This window comes from Talpa europaea, assembly GCF_964194135.1.
Source record: "Talpa europaea genome assembly, chromosome: 4".
Lineage (NCBI taxonomy): Eukaryota > Metazoa > Chordata > Mammalia > Eulipotyphla > Talpidae > Talpa > Talpa europaea.
Genome location: NC_140070.1, coordinates 115604168 through 115619205, shown reverse-complemented (window position 1 = coordinate 115619205; position 15038 = coordinate 115604168). Strand labels below are relative to the sequence as shown.

Sequence of the window (15038 nt, the reverse complement as noted above, 5' to 3'; positions counted from 1 at the left end):
AATCTTTGGAATTGAAATAATTTATCTGATAGGGACAGATTCATTCCTAAAGATTTAACCCATTAGAATCATCACACAGAAGACCCAATTAGCTGACAAATTATTTATATTTTTTGTATTTCAGAGTAATCTTACTCTAGATCTTTGGATTCAATTTCAATGATATTATCTGAATATTACCTGACATCAGTATGTGAGGCATAACCTGGAAGGTGAAATCACAATTTACTGCTGAGGGGTCCTGCCAAACTTTGCCATTCTTTCAGGGGAGGGTTTCCCTGGGAAGCCAGTTTTTTAAGATAGTCACATGGCTCCAGCTGGGGAACATCAGGATTCTGCCTGTAATATTTCCGCAACTTCTCTAGCACTGTGGGTAACCCAACTGTGGAAGCATAGAACATGGGTCCACCCTTGTGCCTTGGCCATCCATACCCATGTAAATAGATAACATCAATGTGCTCTGGGCTAGCAGCTATTCCTTCTCCCAAGATACGGAATGCTTCATTGATAAGTGCATACAAGCAGCGCTCAAGGATCTCATCCTGGCTAATGATGCGTGGCTTGATGTGATGAGTTTCTCTGTACTGTGACAAAAATTTGGAAAGCCAGGGATCAGGTTTGTGAATCCTACCCAATGGCTTGTCATATTGGTACCAGCCCTTACCTGTCTTCTGGCCAAATCGTCCTGATTCACAGAGCAGATCAGGAATTGGACAATATCTCCTGTTACCTCGCTTCCTGGGAGGAGTTCCTGGAGGGCAGGTAGGTCCAGTGAGACCCTGCCCTTTTCGAGATTTCCAACCTATATCCAACCCAGCAAGATCAGACACTCTAAAAGGTCCCATTTTGAAACCAAAGTCCTCTAGCACTCGATCTACCGCCTCTGGCGTACTGCCTTCTTCTAGCAAGAAATATGTCTGATTGTAATAAGGAAACAACATTCGATTCCCAACAAATCCAAAACAGTTGCCTACAACTACTCCAAATTTTTGAATCTTTTTTGATAAGTTCATAACAGTGGCAATGGTCGTGGGGGAAGAGTGTCGGCTGGGGATAATCTCTAACAACTTCATGACATGAGCTGGCGAGAAGAAGTGAGTACCAATAACCAGGTGGGGACGGTCAGTGGAAGAAGCAATCTCATCAATGTCCAGGGCTGAAGTATTGGTGCACAAAAAAGCTTCTGGTTTGCACACAGCTGACAGTTCAGCAAAAACCTGCTTTTTCAGATTCATGTCCTCAAAGACTGCTTCTATGACTAAATCTACATTATTAAGCTCCTTCATAGATGTAGTTAACTTGGGTTTTGGTCCTGACCAAGGACGACCATTCTGCTGCATTTTGGATGCTTCCTTTTCCAAGGTGGCGTTTATTATCTTATTTGCAGTTTCTAACTGCTTCTTGTCTAATTCTACAGCAACCACAGGGATGTTGGCCTTTGCAAGAGAAATGACAATGCCTCGTCCCATTGTCCCCAAGCCTGCAGATAAGAATAAAGGAGAAAAACAATGACTTCACAGTCTTGGAAACTGAAAAATTTCTCAGTGGATGGAAGGTTTCTGCGGCAATGTGGCATACAAAGAGATCAATTCAAGGAGTACAAATGAATTGAATACTAGTTAAGGCTAAGCACTATGTTAAATATTTAGAGGATACAACAATGATTAGGATTCACACACATAATTAGTATATAAAACAAGTTCATCAAAGTTATAGGACATAAAATCGATATACACAAGTCTGTTTTATTTCTATATACAAGCACTGAATATGAAATTCTGAATATGCATCTGAAATTAATAAAGTAGTTCTACTTACAAAAGAACCAAAAATGAATAAAATACTTCATCAAAAATTAACAAAAAATTACAAGACTTATACACCAAAAGCCAGAACACAGTATTGAAAGAAATAAAGAAGACCGAAGTAAATGTAAAGTCATTCCTTTCATGGATGAGAAGACTTAATATAGTTAAGGTGGCAATGGCAAAGGTTAAGTATGGCAGTGACAAAGGTTAAGCAAATAGATCAATGGAACAAAATTAAGAGTCTGGAAATAAAGTGGTACACATATGGTCAGCTGATGTTTTTAAAAGGGCACTAAGATAATTCAATAAGGAAAGAATAGTCTTTTCAACAAATGGTTCTGGGACAACTAGACAGTCACATGCAAAAGGTGCTGGACCCCTACCATAAAAAAATTAATACAAAATTGATCATATTAGAACTAAATCTATAAAATTTTCATGACCTTGCATTGAGCAGTAGGTTTTTAGATATGACACCAAAGTGCAAGCAACCAAAGAAAAAAATAGATAAACCAGACATCATCAAAATAAAAAAAAAATTGTGCTTCAAAGTACACTAAAGAAAGTGAAGAGAGGGCCCTCCTGGTGGTGCAAGGGGTTAAGCACCGCACTATGAAGCAATCCAAAGCCTCTGCAGCACGAGTTCAATCCCCGGCCAGGGAGAAACCCACATGGCGCAGCAGACCTCTCCTGTCTCACCTGCTGCTCCCCTCAGCAGTGTATTTCAGTCAGTCTGCCTGTTCTGTTCCCCACTCTGTCTCTGGTTGATATTCTCACCACCACCCCCACCCTGCATCTCTGGCCTGTACCCCAGTTCTTGTATGCATAAATAAATAAATCTTTAAAAAAAAAAAAAAAGAAAGCGAAGAGAACTCACAGAGTGGGAGAACTCATATATCTGACGGGGGACTTAAAACAATATATAACAAGTCAACATAAAAAGAAAACTAAATTTAAAGTTAAGCAAAGGGGCCCATAAACATTTCCTCAAAGAAGATATATTAATGGACAATAAGCAAGTGAAAAGATACTTAATGTCATTAGTCATTGAGGAAATGATAATCAGAACCACACTGAGCTACCACTTCACATCCACTAAGACAGTTATAATTTAAAAGGCAGACAATAGTAAGTTTGGGTGAGGATATGGAGAAATAGAACCCTGATAGCTAGCAGATTGCAATTGCTGTGAAAAACAAGTTTAGACATTCCTCAAGCAAATCCATTCCTTAGTAGGTAGGTAGAGAGGTGCATATACATCCCCAGAGAATTGAAATATGTCCACACAAAATGTATATATAAATGTTCATAGCAGCATTATACAGACTAGCCAAACTATCAGCTGATGAATGGATAAACAAGGTGTGATGTATCCATACAGTAGAGTATTACTTGCACATACAAAGAAATGAATTACTGATTCACACTTCAAGGGTGGATGAACCTTGAAAACGATATGCTAAGTTAAATGCGATGGACACAAAAGGCCACATCTTGTATCACTCCATAGACATGAAATGTCCAGATTTATTGAATCCAGAGACAGATAGTAGATTAGTGGGGTTGCAGGGGTTGGGGAGAAGGGCAATGAGGCCTGACTGCTGATGGAGATAGGGTTTATTTTTAGGGAGATAGAAATGATCTAAAATTGATTGTTACAATGGTTACATGCTTTGTAAATATCTAAAAAGCATTGAAGTATATTCTTTTTTTTTTGCTTTGGTGAGGTGGTTAGTTTGTATTTTCAAAAAATTTTCAATTGTGATAAAATATACATATCCTAAAATCTGCCATCCTAACTATTTTAAGTATATAGGTTTAGTGGCATTTAGTGAACATTTACACTGTTGTGCAACCAGCACCACCATCTGTCTCCAGGACTCTTTTCATTTTACAAAAATGAAACTCTATACCCTTTAAACAATAGCTACCCCCTCTTCTCGCTCCCTGTCTCCTGACAACTACAATTCAACTTTTTATCTCTATGATGTTGACTACTTTAGGCCCCTTGTCAATGGAATCCTATAATTGCTTTCACTCATAATATCCTCAATGTTCATGCATGTTGTCGTATGTGTCAGAATCTCTTACTTTTTAAAGGCTGTGTAATAACTCATTGTATGTGTGTGTGTTTGTGTGTGTGTACACCGTCTTTTGTTTGTCTATTCATCTGTCAAGAGATATGAGTTTTTTTTTTACCTTTAGACTATTTTGAATGATGCTGCTATGAACATGAGTGTACGAATATCTATTCAAGTTCCTGCTTTCAAATTTTTGTGGGCATGTTTTCATTTCTCCTGGAGATAGACCCAGAAGTGAAATTTCTAGATCATATGATAATTCTATTTTTAATTTTTTGAAGAACTGCCATACTGCTTTCCTTCGCAGTTGTACCATTTTATATTAAATTATACTCTTTAGGAGGGTGACGTTTACAGCATATATGTTGCATTTCAAAACTGTTATAAAAAAATATGAGTATGGGCCTCCCTGGTGGTGCAGTGGGTTGAGCACGGCGCTGTGAAGCTGTCTGCAGCCTCTGTAGCACGAGTTCGATTCCCAGCGGGCTAGGGAGATGCCCACATGGCGCGGCAGACCTCTCCTGTCACACCCACTGCTCCCCTCAGCCGCGCTTTCAGTCTGTCTGCCTGTTCTGCTCCCTGCTCTGTCTCTGGTGAATTCTCTCACCCTCCCGCACCTCTGGCTTGTACCCCAGTTATTGTATAAATAAAAAAAACTTTTTAAAAAATATGAGTAGTACCAACTCTCAGGGAGTTTATTATAATCCTGTGGGAAAAGGAAAATTCATAAATATCCATTCTATAGGATAAAGCAAATGATGTGATGATTCAGATTTCTTTGGTGATTTAGGGAAGGGGATTATATTTGGTTGATTGAATAGTCCAAGAAAATCTTCAAGATAACAATATTTGAGGGCCTCTCTGGTGGCACAAGGGGTTAAATCTCAGCACTATGAAGCTATCTGCAGTCACTGCATTATGAGTTTGATGCCCAGACACCAAGGTGACCCACATGGCACAGCAGACCTCTCCTGTCTCACCCACTGCTCCCCTCAGCAGTGTATTTCAGTCAGTCCACCTGTTCTGCTCCCCACTCTGTCTCTGGTGAATCCTCTCACCCCCCCCCAACACCTCTGGCCTACACCCCAGCTCTTGTATGCATAAATAAATAAATCTTAAAAAAAATAGCAGTTGAAGAAATATTTGAAAAAAGATCACACCAAAATAGGTAGATAAATTGGGGAAGTTGAACCATTCAGATTGAGGGAAGGAAAAGAAAAAAGAGTGATGTTTTAAACGCAGGCAAGAAGAATGGGAAAAGTGAAAAATTATTTTATAGCAAAGATGTTGCTGTTCCTTCCTATACAATTTTATCTGGATATTCACATAGAACAGCATATTCCCCACACCCCATCCTGGGTGGGGGTGTGGCTAATTCTGGTCAATGCTTGCATCTGTGCTGCCTGTGAGGTAAGAAAGTTTTTACATTTTAAATAGTTGAAAAGCAAAAGAATATTTTGTGACACATGAAATTTTAACAAATTCAAACTTTAGTGTTCATTAATAAAGTTTTATTGAAATACCACCTCACTTATTTGCTTCTATATTGCCTGTGGTTGTTTTTTGTACGTCAATGGCAGAGATGAGTAGTTGCAATAAAGACCCTCTTCTGCACTGCTGGTGAGAGTGCAAACTGGTCCAACCACTATGGAGAGCTGTGTGGAGATTTCTGGACCTACTAAACATAGAGCTTCCATATGATTAGAATCAAAGCACACTGAGGGGGAAGCTCAGACGTTCTTCTGCCTCCTGCCCTGCAGCCACCCCACCTCCCTGCACCTGTCACCACCCACAGCAGACAGTGCCTCTCTTGTGCTTGGGGATTCCCCACTGGCTGCGCTCACCACCCACGGCTCCCTGTGCACCACCCCGAGGGCAGACAGTCCGTGGGTTTGTGGGGTGAAGCTGAAGGGCCAGCAGCCTGGCGTCAGGATTCAACACCCACAAACCCCTCTGCCCTGCCCTGCCCTGCCCGTCCCTGCTGAGCCGCTGGGTGGCCTCCGGCCAACTCTGTGTGGCATCTAACTGCTGAACGGTTCGGCGTATGGCTCACCTGGTCTCCCGCGGGGCTGCCCTGTCCACGCAGGCGCAGTCTCCCCGCCCCCCCAAGCCCCGCGCCCTCCGCTGCGCCCCATCACTCCCATCTCTCCCAGCCCCTTTCCCTCATTTATTATTTAAAAAATAAAAAAAAAACTTAAAAAAAATAAAATAAAAATAAAGACCCTCTGGCCCACAAAGCCTAAAATATTTACTATACAGCACTTCCCAGAAACAGTTTTCTGACCCTTGTCCAAAAGAATGGCTCAACCACTACTGGGAAAGAACCTGGTTGTAGAAAACCCCAGTGGAGCACACAGAAAATGATTGTGTTAACTCACTGAAACTGTTGGGTTATCTGTTACCTTACTGACTTTGGATGATACAGAAAGTCACTTCTGTATACTATTCTATTCTTCATATTGACTAGCTTTGTTTTTGAATATATTGTAGAATGTTATCAATCATCAGAAATCACTGAGTTTCTCTGGAACATACTTATTTAATTTGTTAAATTATTTAATAAGTCCTATATAATATAATAAGTAAATATTATATTATTAAAAAACTCTGATATTCCAAATTCTGAACATCTGCATTTTACTCACTAACAAGAAGGCTCAAGGTTATAGCAACTTGTAGCCTAAACTTCAGCTTGAGTAAACAGTTGGAGGGAGAGTGTGGCGTTCCAAACGCTGACCTAGCTTTCGGTCCCAGACTCCATACAAAAGTTTTAACATTGTAGAGATCAAGATCTCATGGGGACAATAAGGATTGAAGAGAAGTCATGTGAAAGTGCTTTGTCGAGTGTAAAGTAATGTATGTGATATCTCAGAACCAAAGCCAGAGTAGGGTAGGAAAGTCACCTGCAAAGGTGGAGCATAGCACTTCTGTGCTCACCTTTCAGAGCACCTCTGCAGAGGGACCTCTGTGGCTACAGATCAACTCACAACCTAAATCACAACAGTAGACCTAATTAACGCTTTTTAGAAAAGGTCAATTCACAATTTTCAATCTTTATGAGTCTATAAGCTGACACTTCTCGTTTAATCACTGAAATTAAAACATACATTAAAACAACATGTATTTCTTCCCAACCGTAGTTAGCTCCTAAGTTCTCTTTTCACAGCCTGTGGCCTCAAGACATTCAAAACTGATAGAGGGCTAATGGGCCAACCTGTTTACTGTTAGTTACTATATTTTTATAGGTAATTTTTTGTTGACTTTAGATGGGGCAGGAGTGCTGCTCCCCTAACAAAAGTACTGCCTTTACCTGCTAAGGAATTAAATTTGGTCAAGAACCTCTTCCACTGAGCTAAGCAAAGAAAAAGCGATGTTTATCTCCTGACTGTGCATTCATCTCCCCTCCTCGTGACCCTTGAAAGCCAGGTGAGGTTGTTAGAGGGTAAGGATGTCCTGAGCGAATTCCATACAGGCTTTGTGGATGCTATCCCCACTACATCAAGACACTGGGAACTACAAATCCCATGACCCCCAAAGGGAAGTTGCAAGGACCTAAGGGCAGCGTTAAGCAGCCATTTTCTCTGTTTGTAAATAAAAACCAGCCATGTTAGTGGGGTCTCGGAGATTTGGCTCCTGCTCTTGGCCAGGCAGGTTTGGTCTCTGCGGGTCATTTGGGATTCCAGGCTGGTGGAACAGGTAGGATGCATTTAAGAATTTATCTCCCTCTTTTCTCACTGAATTGTACTTTTCCTCATTTCCTTTTCCTTTGTAAATAAAACTTTGTTAACCTTTAGTGTGTGCTTGCAGCACAAGTTCCCTTTAAGCATGGGCGAGGACCCACAGTCAGGCAACCCATTTTAGAGTGGGGGTTGCCCTGTAACAAGGTGAGAACATGAACTTGTAATGGCCTCTATTTGCCCTGAGAAGCCTGGTCATGGGCCAGGGAAGTGCACACCTGGATCATGAGGGTTGGGGTTTTTCCAGGGGCCCCAGAGAAGGGCGATGAATCATGGTGTCTGAGGACATTGGCAGGAAATGGCCGAAGTGATGACAATGGAAACTTAAATTGAAAGTAAAGACAAGGGGAGAAGATGAAGTAGTGGATACCATTGGACTAACTAAGGGACATGAAAAGATGTGAGGCTGTGTTGAAATTTCAAATTTCAGAGGTGAAGTCGTAAGTATGAGTCGTGGGGAACTGAAGTGAGGTGACTGTCACTGCATTTATGGAGGCAAAAGAACCCTGAGGGTACAGAAGTGATTGAATGGGCCACACAGACAATGAAGACAATCAGGATGGGAGCAAGGTCAGGTGCCAAACTTTTCAGTAAGTCAGGGGGTGCTATGACAGTAACGAGGAGGGATAGATTGACAAAGGGACCAAAGAGGAGAGTGGCCTGGAAGGAATCATGTCCTGCGAGAGGAATTGGGAATGGACACTGAGGTTCCTGGCGTGTGAGAGAAGCAGTAACATTCTCTTAAGAAAGCTGCAAAAGAAACAGGTGGCCAGGGTAAACCAAGTTTCAGACCAAAGGCAGAGGAGGAAGCTATTTGGGAAACAAAGGAGACTGCAGGAGCCACAGGAGGCTCTACCACAAGGATGAAATGCACAAGATGCAGTATGAGGACAAACATGAAGGAAGGGGGAGTGACCAGCCTTTCTCATTTGATTTGTATCCACTTTGTCTTCTATATATTTTAAATGTTTTTGCTACTATTTTTTCAAAACAAAGTGAGGTATACTGAAAAAAAGTTTCAAAATTTTAAACATTTGATGCCAGAGAGAAGCTTGGAAACCCTTTAAACAAGCTCCTGAGGGAAATTTTCAAATAATAGTTGATAAACACAATACTGCAAAACTTTTGCTATTATTTTGCATAATTATTCTTGGCTTGAAAGAATAGAGGGGAGAAGAATCAGATTAAGAGCACAACAATTAGAAACAAGTATTGGTGCTGCTGAAAAAGTACAAAAAGGAACCCTTGGAGCACTTTTTCACACAATGTATTCACTTCCTTAAAAAACTGCAAGTGAACAGAGTCAGTGCTAGAAAAAGCAGAATGTGCTTGTATTAAATACATATTATTTTATATCCAATCTTGACTGAGACAATAAACAAGATTCACAGCGGCTCTTTCCCCTTGAAACCTGTTGGAACCTGTGGTTGGTGCTAGACAGCTGAGTGAGGGTTAAGTAAGCCGACTCTTTTGTCAACTATAGAGCTAACCTCCCTTAAGATTGTACATGAGAGCCTCCCCCGGTGGCGCAGGCGGTTGGGCGCAGCGCTGTGAAGCTGTCCACAGCCTCTGCAGTGCTGGTTCAATCCTGGCCGGCTAGGGTCCCACTTGGTGTGACAGACCTCTCCTGTCTTGCCTGCTGCTCCCCTCAGCAGTGTATTTCATCAGTCTACCTGTTCTGTTCCCCACTCTGTCTCTGGTGAATCCTCTCACCCTCCCGCGCATCTGGCCTGTACACCGGTCCGTGTATAAATAAATAAATCTTAAAAAAAAAAAAAAAAGATTGTACATGAGATGATACAAGTATTCTTTCAGGGGATTTAAAATATTCCGAAAATAAACCTTGGGTCAATACTAAGAGTAAATGAAGCATAGGAAAGTAGTCCAAAGAAGCCAGCCAGAGAGCTAACTTGTAAAGAAAGAAGACATTTTGTTTGGGAAAAATTCCAGAAGGGGCGAAGTAGGACACTCTCTGTTGCAGCTTCACAGGGATTTGAAAATACTAGTTTTGAGCCTGGAGAAGTGAATGCATCCAAGGACCAGAAAGACAGACCATTCATTTCAAATAGCAGGCTACAGACCATGTCACACCTTGAAACATGGTACAAATAAAAATTATTGTTGGGAAATCCAGAACTTGAAGATTCATACAAGAAGAGACAGGGATGAGTGAAAAATGCCCAGAGCCTGGAGTCAGACAGAACCAGTATCTACAACACTTGTATTCAGCTCAATATTGAGAAGCCTGGTGTCTCTAACCTTCTCTAGGCCTCTCATATAAACTGAAGATCATTCATGAGCAGGGGTAAATTAAGTTAGCTAAAAAACGTTGTATGTTTGGCACAAAGTCTGGCACCTGGTGTACCTGAGAAAATGGTAGCACTTTACATGGGCAGATTTGGAGAACTATGTTAACTATCCCACGTCCTTACCGAGAACTCCAACTGAGGAGATGGGTCCTGCCGACGCTGTTTTCCAGGATGCTCCAGAGGGAGTTGACCATTTATTTGCATGTCGCTCAGCCAAGAAGGCGTATTGCAGGGCCCTGGCCTGCCCAGATCGCTGAAGGTATATAAACAGCTCCTCCTCCTTCTTGATGCCCTCCTCATAGGGATACTGCACTGCAGCCTGGACTGAACGGATACAAGTCACCTGAGAAAGGCACCCAGGGTGCTGCTTTCTCATCTTTGAAAGGGCCTCACTGAAAATGGAATCCATATTGGGCAAGTTCTGAATCTGTTTATTGTAGATTCTGCGGGATTCAAAGGGCTGGTCTGAAAGAAAGAAGCAAGAAGATTGGATTTTTGGGAGATGTTACTTACACAATGAGAAAATAAGTATATAACAATAGTAATAATAATGTCAACAATAATAACCTGTTCAAATCCAAAGTATAAAAATTAAATGCTATTCATTAAGGTATTGAATGAAACACTAATACCGAAATCACTGACATCTTTGCAACTTAATCCCATAAGATAGAATTTAATAGATTCAAAACAGTTTCAGGGCCTCCCTGATGGCGCAAGGAATTAAGACACAACCTATGAATCTGTCTGAAGCCTCTGCAGCACAAATTCAATCCCCAGCGCCCAGGGAGCAACCCACATGGCACAGCAGACCTCTCCTGGCTTGCCCGCTGATCCCCTCAGCAGTGTACTTTGGTCAATCTGCCTGTTATGTTCCCCACTCTGTCTCTGGTGAATCCTCTCATCCAATACACCTCTGGCCTGTACCCCAACTCTTGTATGCATAAACAAATAAATCTTTAAAAAAAAAGCTTTACTATTAAAAAAAGTTTCAAATTACTTAATTTAGGCATGAAAGTTATGTTTCTTTCATTCCAAAGCCAGAACAATTTTATATCATATGATATATTAAATAACATTTATATTAAAAAATTAAAGAAAATTTTACCAAGTGTGACAACATAGATGGAACTGGAGGGGATTATGCTAAGCAAAGTAAGTCAGAAGAAAGACAAATACCAAATGATTTCACTCATATGTGGAATATAAAGAAACAAAGTAAATGAACAGACAAAACCAAACCAAAACAAACCTTAGAAATCTGACTGCAGAACTGTGGCTACCATAAAGAGAGAGTAGGAAAGGGGAGCAAAGAAGAGAGGAGACCCAAAGAATTATAGTGGTGGGTTACAAATGTGTTAGTGGTGGGTGTGGAGTGGTAACCTCCACCTAAAGAGATGTAAACTCATAACCCCTAGATCACATACAGTGTTGTAAACCAAGGTTATTGCAATAAAAAGTTCAATCTTATCTTCCGCCATATAATTGATGTCTTTTACCCAATTACCGACCCTTACCCCCATCCCCCCTTCTGTTGACTACTAATGGGTCTTACAAATGAAAACTTATTTTTGTTTTACTTAGTTTATCTGTTTGTTTTCTCTATATACCATATATGATTGTATTCATACAATATTTGCCATTCTTTGTCTGACTTATTTCACTACGCATAATGGCAACTTTCAATACAGCTGCCGAAACAATTCAACAAGAGAAAGGAGAGTTTTTCAGAGGAGGGAAGAGCACAAGGGACTATGGTGATGGTGCATAGATGAATTGGTGGTGGAAATTTTATGGGGACTACACCTGAGAGGAGAAAGCCTACATTGTACTAACATGAACAATGATGTAAAATAATATATATACAAATAAATAAATGAATTTTTTTATAAAGGAGAATTTTTTCAACAAATGATGCTGAATAACTGGAATATCCACATGCCAAATAAATAAACTTAGATCCTTACCTAGCATCATATATAAAAATTGAATCAAGATGGATCATAAATCTAAATTGAAGAGCTAAAACTATAAAAATCTCCAGAAGAAAACACTGACAAAAATCTGTGAAACCTTGCACTGGGAAAAATCTTCCTAACACAACCCATAAAAGAAAAATAAATCAATCCGTGAAACTTCATCAAAATTAAAGACTTTTGTACTTTAAAGAGCACCATTTTAAAAATGAAATGATAAGGCACAGTGGGGAAAAAAAACTTACTGTAGGCAGAATAATACCTCCATAATATCTGCTTCCTAATCATCAGAAATCTGAATATATTACATGGCAACAGAAGTGATTAAGACCAAAGATTTTGAATTGTGGAGATTACCCCTAATTATCTGGGTCAGCCCAATCTAATCACTTGGGGACTTAAAAGAGAAAACCTTAAAAGAAGGGCAAAAGGAAAGTCATATCAAAACACCCTTAAAACACTAGAAATAAGTAGTGAGTATGTGTCAAAGAAAGGTCAAGGTGGATAATATTTGTGTATTTCAGCAATCAAGAGATGAAAAGTTTCACTGAAGATAAAACTTTAATGAAGAAGAAAAAATAGAAGAAACAGCATGAGGAAGAAAATTATTTTACTGATACCAAAAGCCAACATTCTTGCAAGAAAAAAGATGAAGCCAATGAAGAAAGTAGGGAAGAGAAATCTGTTGAATAAAATGGAATCAGCAGGGTCTCCTCTCTGTGCCAGGACTGTTATTTGCAGCTGCACTTGAGTGTTAGGAGGATGGATGGGGGCCCCTCCGGTATGTGCAGGGCTCTTGAGCACAGTCATCCGAATCCAGCTGATTAGTCATTTGGTCAGAGTAAAGCCCTGCCTCTTCAGTCTTTAAAATCTCTGTGTATGGTCTGTTTGCAGCTTTCAGCTTGTATTTTAAAAAAGCTTTTGAGAATCACAGCTGTCTCAAACTGATTACTTATAAAAATATACATTACATCATTACTTTGGGTAGGAAGGAAAAAGCATAGCATCAGAAGCAAAGAGGAGTATTGGTCTTTGGTGATTTGAAAACATTTTTCGATAGCAGAATAAATAAACATTTAAAAATTATACCATTTTCCCATTTATTCCCAACATCTCACAAAATGAATTCTCAAACTAGTGTTGCTAGATATTTGAAATTTCTTATCTGAGCTATTTAAAAAGGTATAAAATGTAGGAAAAAAGTAGATTCTTGCAAATATATATTCATTTGTGCACTTAGAATTTACTGTCAAATTATTCACACCATCATCACTTTTTATTGCTAGTTTGATTCCAAATTATTTTTGACATGTAAATTATCAGAAAAGTTTTTTATACTAGTTTTTTCTAACTCCATGTATTACCATATTAAAAAAAAACTACATATTAAAAAAAACTAGGTGAAACAAATGTTGGCAAGGATGTGGTGAAAAAGGAACTCTCCTACACTGCTGGTGGGAGTGCAAACTGGTCCGACCACTATGGAAAGCTGTGTGGAGGTTCCTCAGACTACTGGAAAAAAAAAAAAAAAAAAAACCTGAAACTACCATATGACTCAGCAATTCCACTCCTAGGGATCTATACAAAGGACACAAAAACTTTAATTCAAAAGGATACCTGCACTCCTATGTCTATTGCAGCACTTTTTATAATAGGTAAGACTTGGAAACAACCCAAAAATAGATGACTGGATCAAAAAGATGTGGTACATATACACAATGGAATACTGTTCAGCAATCAAAAAAGATAAACTAGTGCCATTCACAGCAACGTGGATGGAGCTAGAAGGGCTTATGCTCAGTGAAATAAGTCAGAAAGAAAAAGAAAAATATCAGATGGTTTCATTTACAGGAGGAATATAGGGGAACCAAATAAAGGACGGGGGGGGGGGGGTTGGAATGATAACAATTAATAAAAACACAACACAACAAAAGAAAAATAAACAGACAACTATAAACCAGAGCCATGCTGCAGGGGAGGGGAGGGAGAGGGATCAAAATGAGGGAGGGAAGAGCACAAGGCACTGTGGTGATGGTGCACGGGTGAATTGGTGGTAGAAATTCTATGGGGACTAGACCTGAGAAAAGAAAGCAAATAATGTAAAAAAAAAAAAAAAAAAAAGAACAATGAATAATGATGTAAATTATATATAAATTAAAAAATTGTTATAGTATCTGAGTCATAATCTTAATTGGTGGTATCAACCCTGTTTTATATATGATGAAATGGTATATAATAACATGACTAAGGCAAGTCTCAAAAAATCAGGTTTAATTATCATTCACTGTGCCCAACTTTTATATATTATTGCAGACACATTTTGTCTTTCTGTGCATGAAGTTCATTTGATATTATGAATCTGTTATTTTTCCTCTGTAGGCAAATATTTGTTTTAAAAACTCAAGCCAGTCATAATGGTGTGATAGGGTAAGACTTCTTTTTTTGATGATCAACCTCCTTTAAGAAGACTGAACTCATGAAGGCATATATAATAGCAGTGTTCCCCAACTGGCAATTTATGCTTTAAATTAAGAAATAAAGTGATTTTTCTCAATATTTAGTCCAAATATTTATTTACAATTCCTTTCCTACAGTCTGTGTTAAACCACTTGTGACTATTAGCAGGTTGTTGACTCACTGAAAATTGGCAACATTTTAAAATTCATCATCGTATTCCTTTGGATTTTGCACAGTATTGTGCATGTGGTAGGTACTTAATAAAGATGTGGATGAGAAATAAATAAGAAAACTTTTTCAGGCTGCAGTTAGAAATTAGGTGAGGAAGGGTTAGAGAGGTGCAGCATGAGAGACCCCATTTGCCGGTGATAATATTGCTTTGAAGGTGGAGGAACAGAGTAAGCACCAAGGAATGCAGAAGCCTCAACAAGCTAGAAACAACCCCCAGTTTAAAACCTGCAAGAATAGGGGGGCCTTGATCCTAGATGCCATCTACCGAATCCTGCCAAAAACCCGAATGTGCACCAAGTGGATTCTTCCCTAGGGCTTCAGAAAAGAGTGTAGGGCCTCCCTGGTGGTGCAAGGGGTTAAGATGCAACCTATGAAGCTGTCGCAGCCTCAACAGCAGGAGTTCAATCCCCAGCTGGCCAGGGAGCTACCCACATGGTTC

General features: G+C 39.7%; 1 protein-coding gene across 1 annotated transcript in view; it reads right to left on the bottom strand.

Moving 5' to 3' along the window:
- Window positions 1–218: 218 nt before the first annotated feature.
- Window positions 219–15038, bottom strand: part of EHHADH (enoyl-CoA hydratase and 3-hydroxyacyl CoA dehydrogenase) — a gene marked incomplete at both ends in the record, with an annotated part of 42216 nt that continues 27396 nt past the window's right edge. The window contains 2 exon segments of the mRNA XM_084232352.1: window positions 219–1480; window positions 10059–10400. Of these exon segments, the coding sequence (XP_084088478.1) occupies window positions 219–1480; window positions 10059–10400 (1604 nt within the window).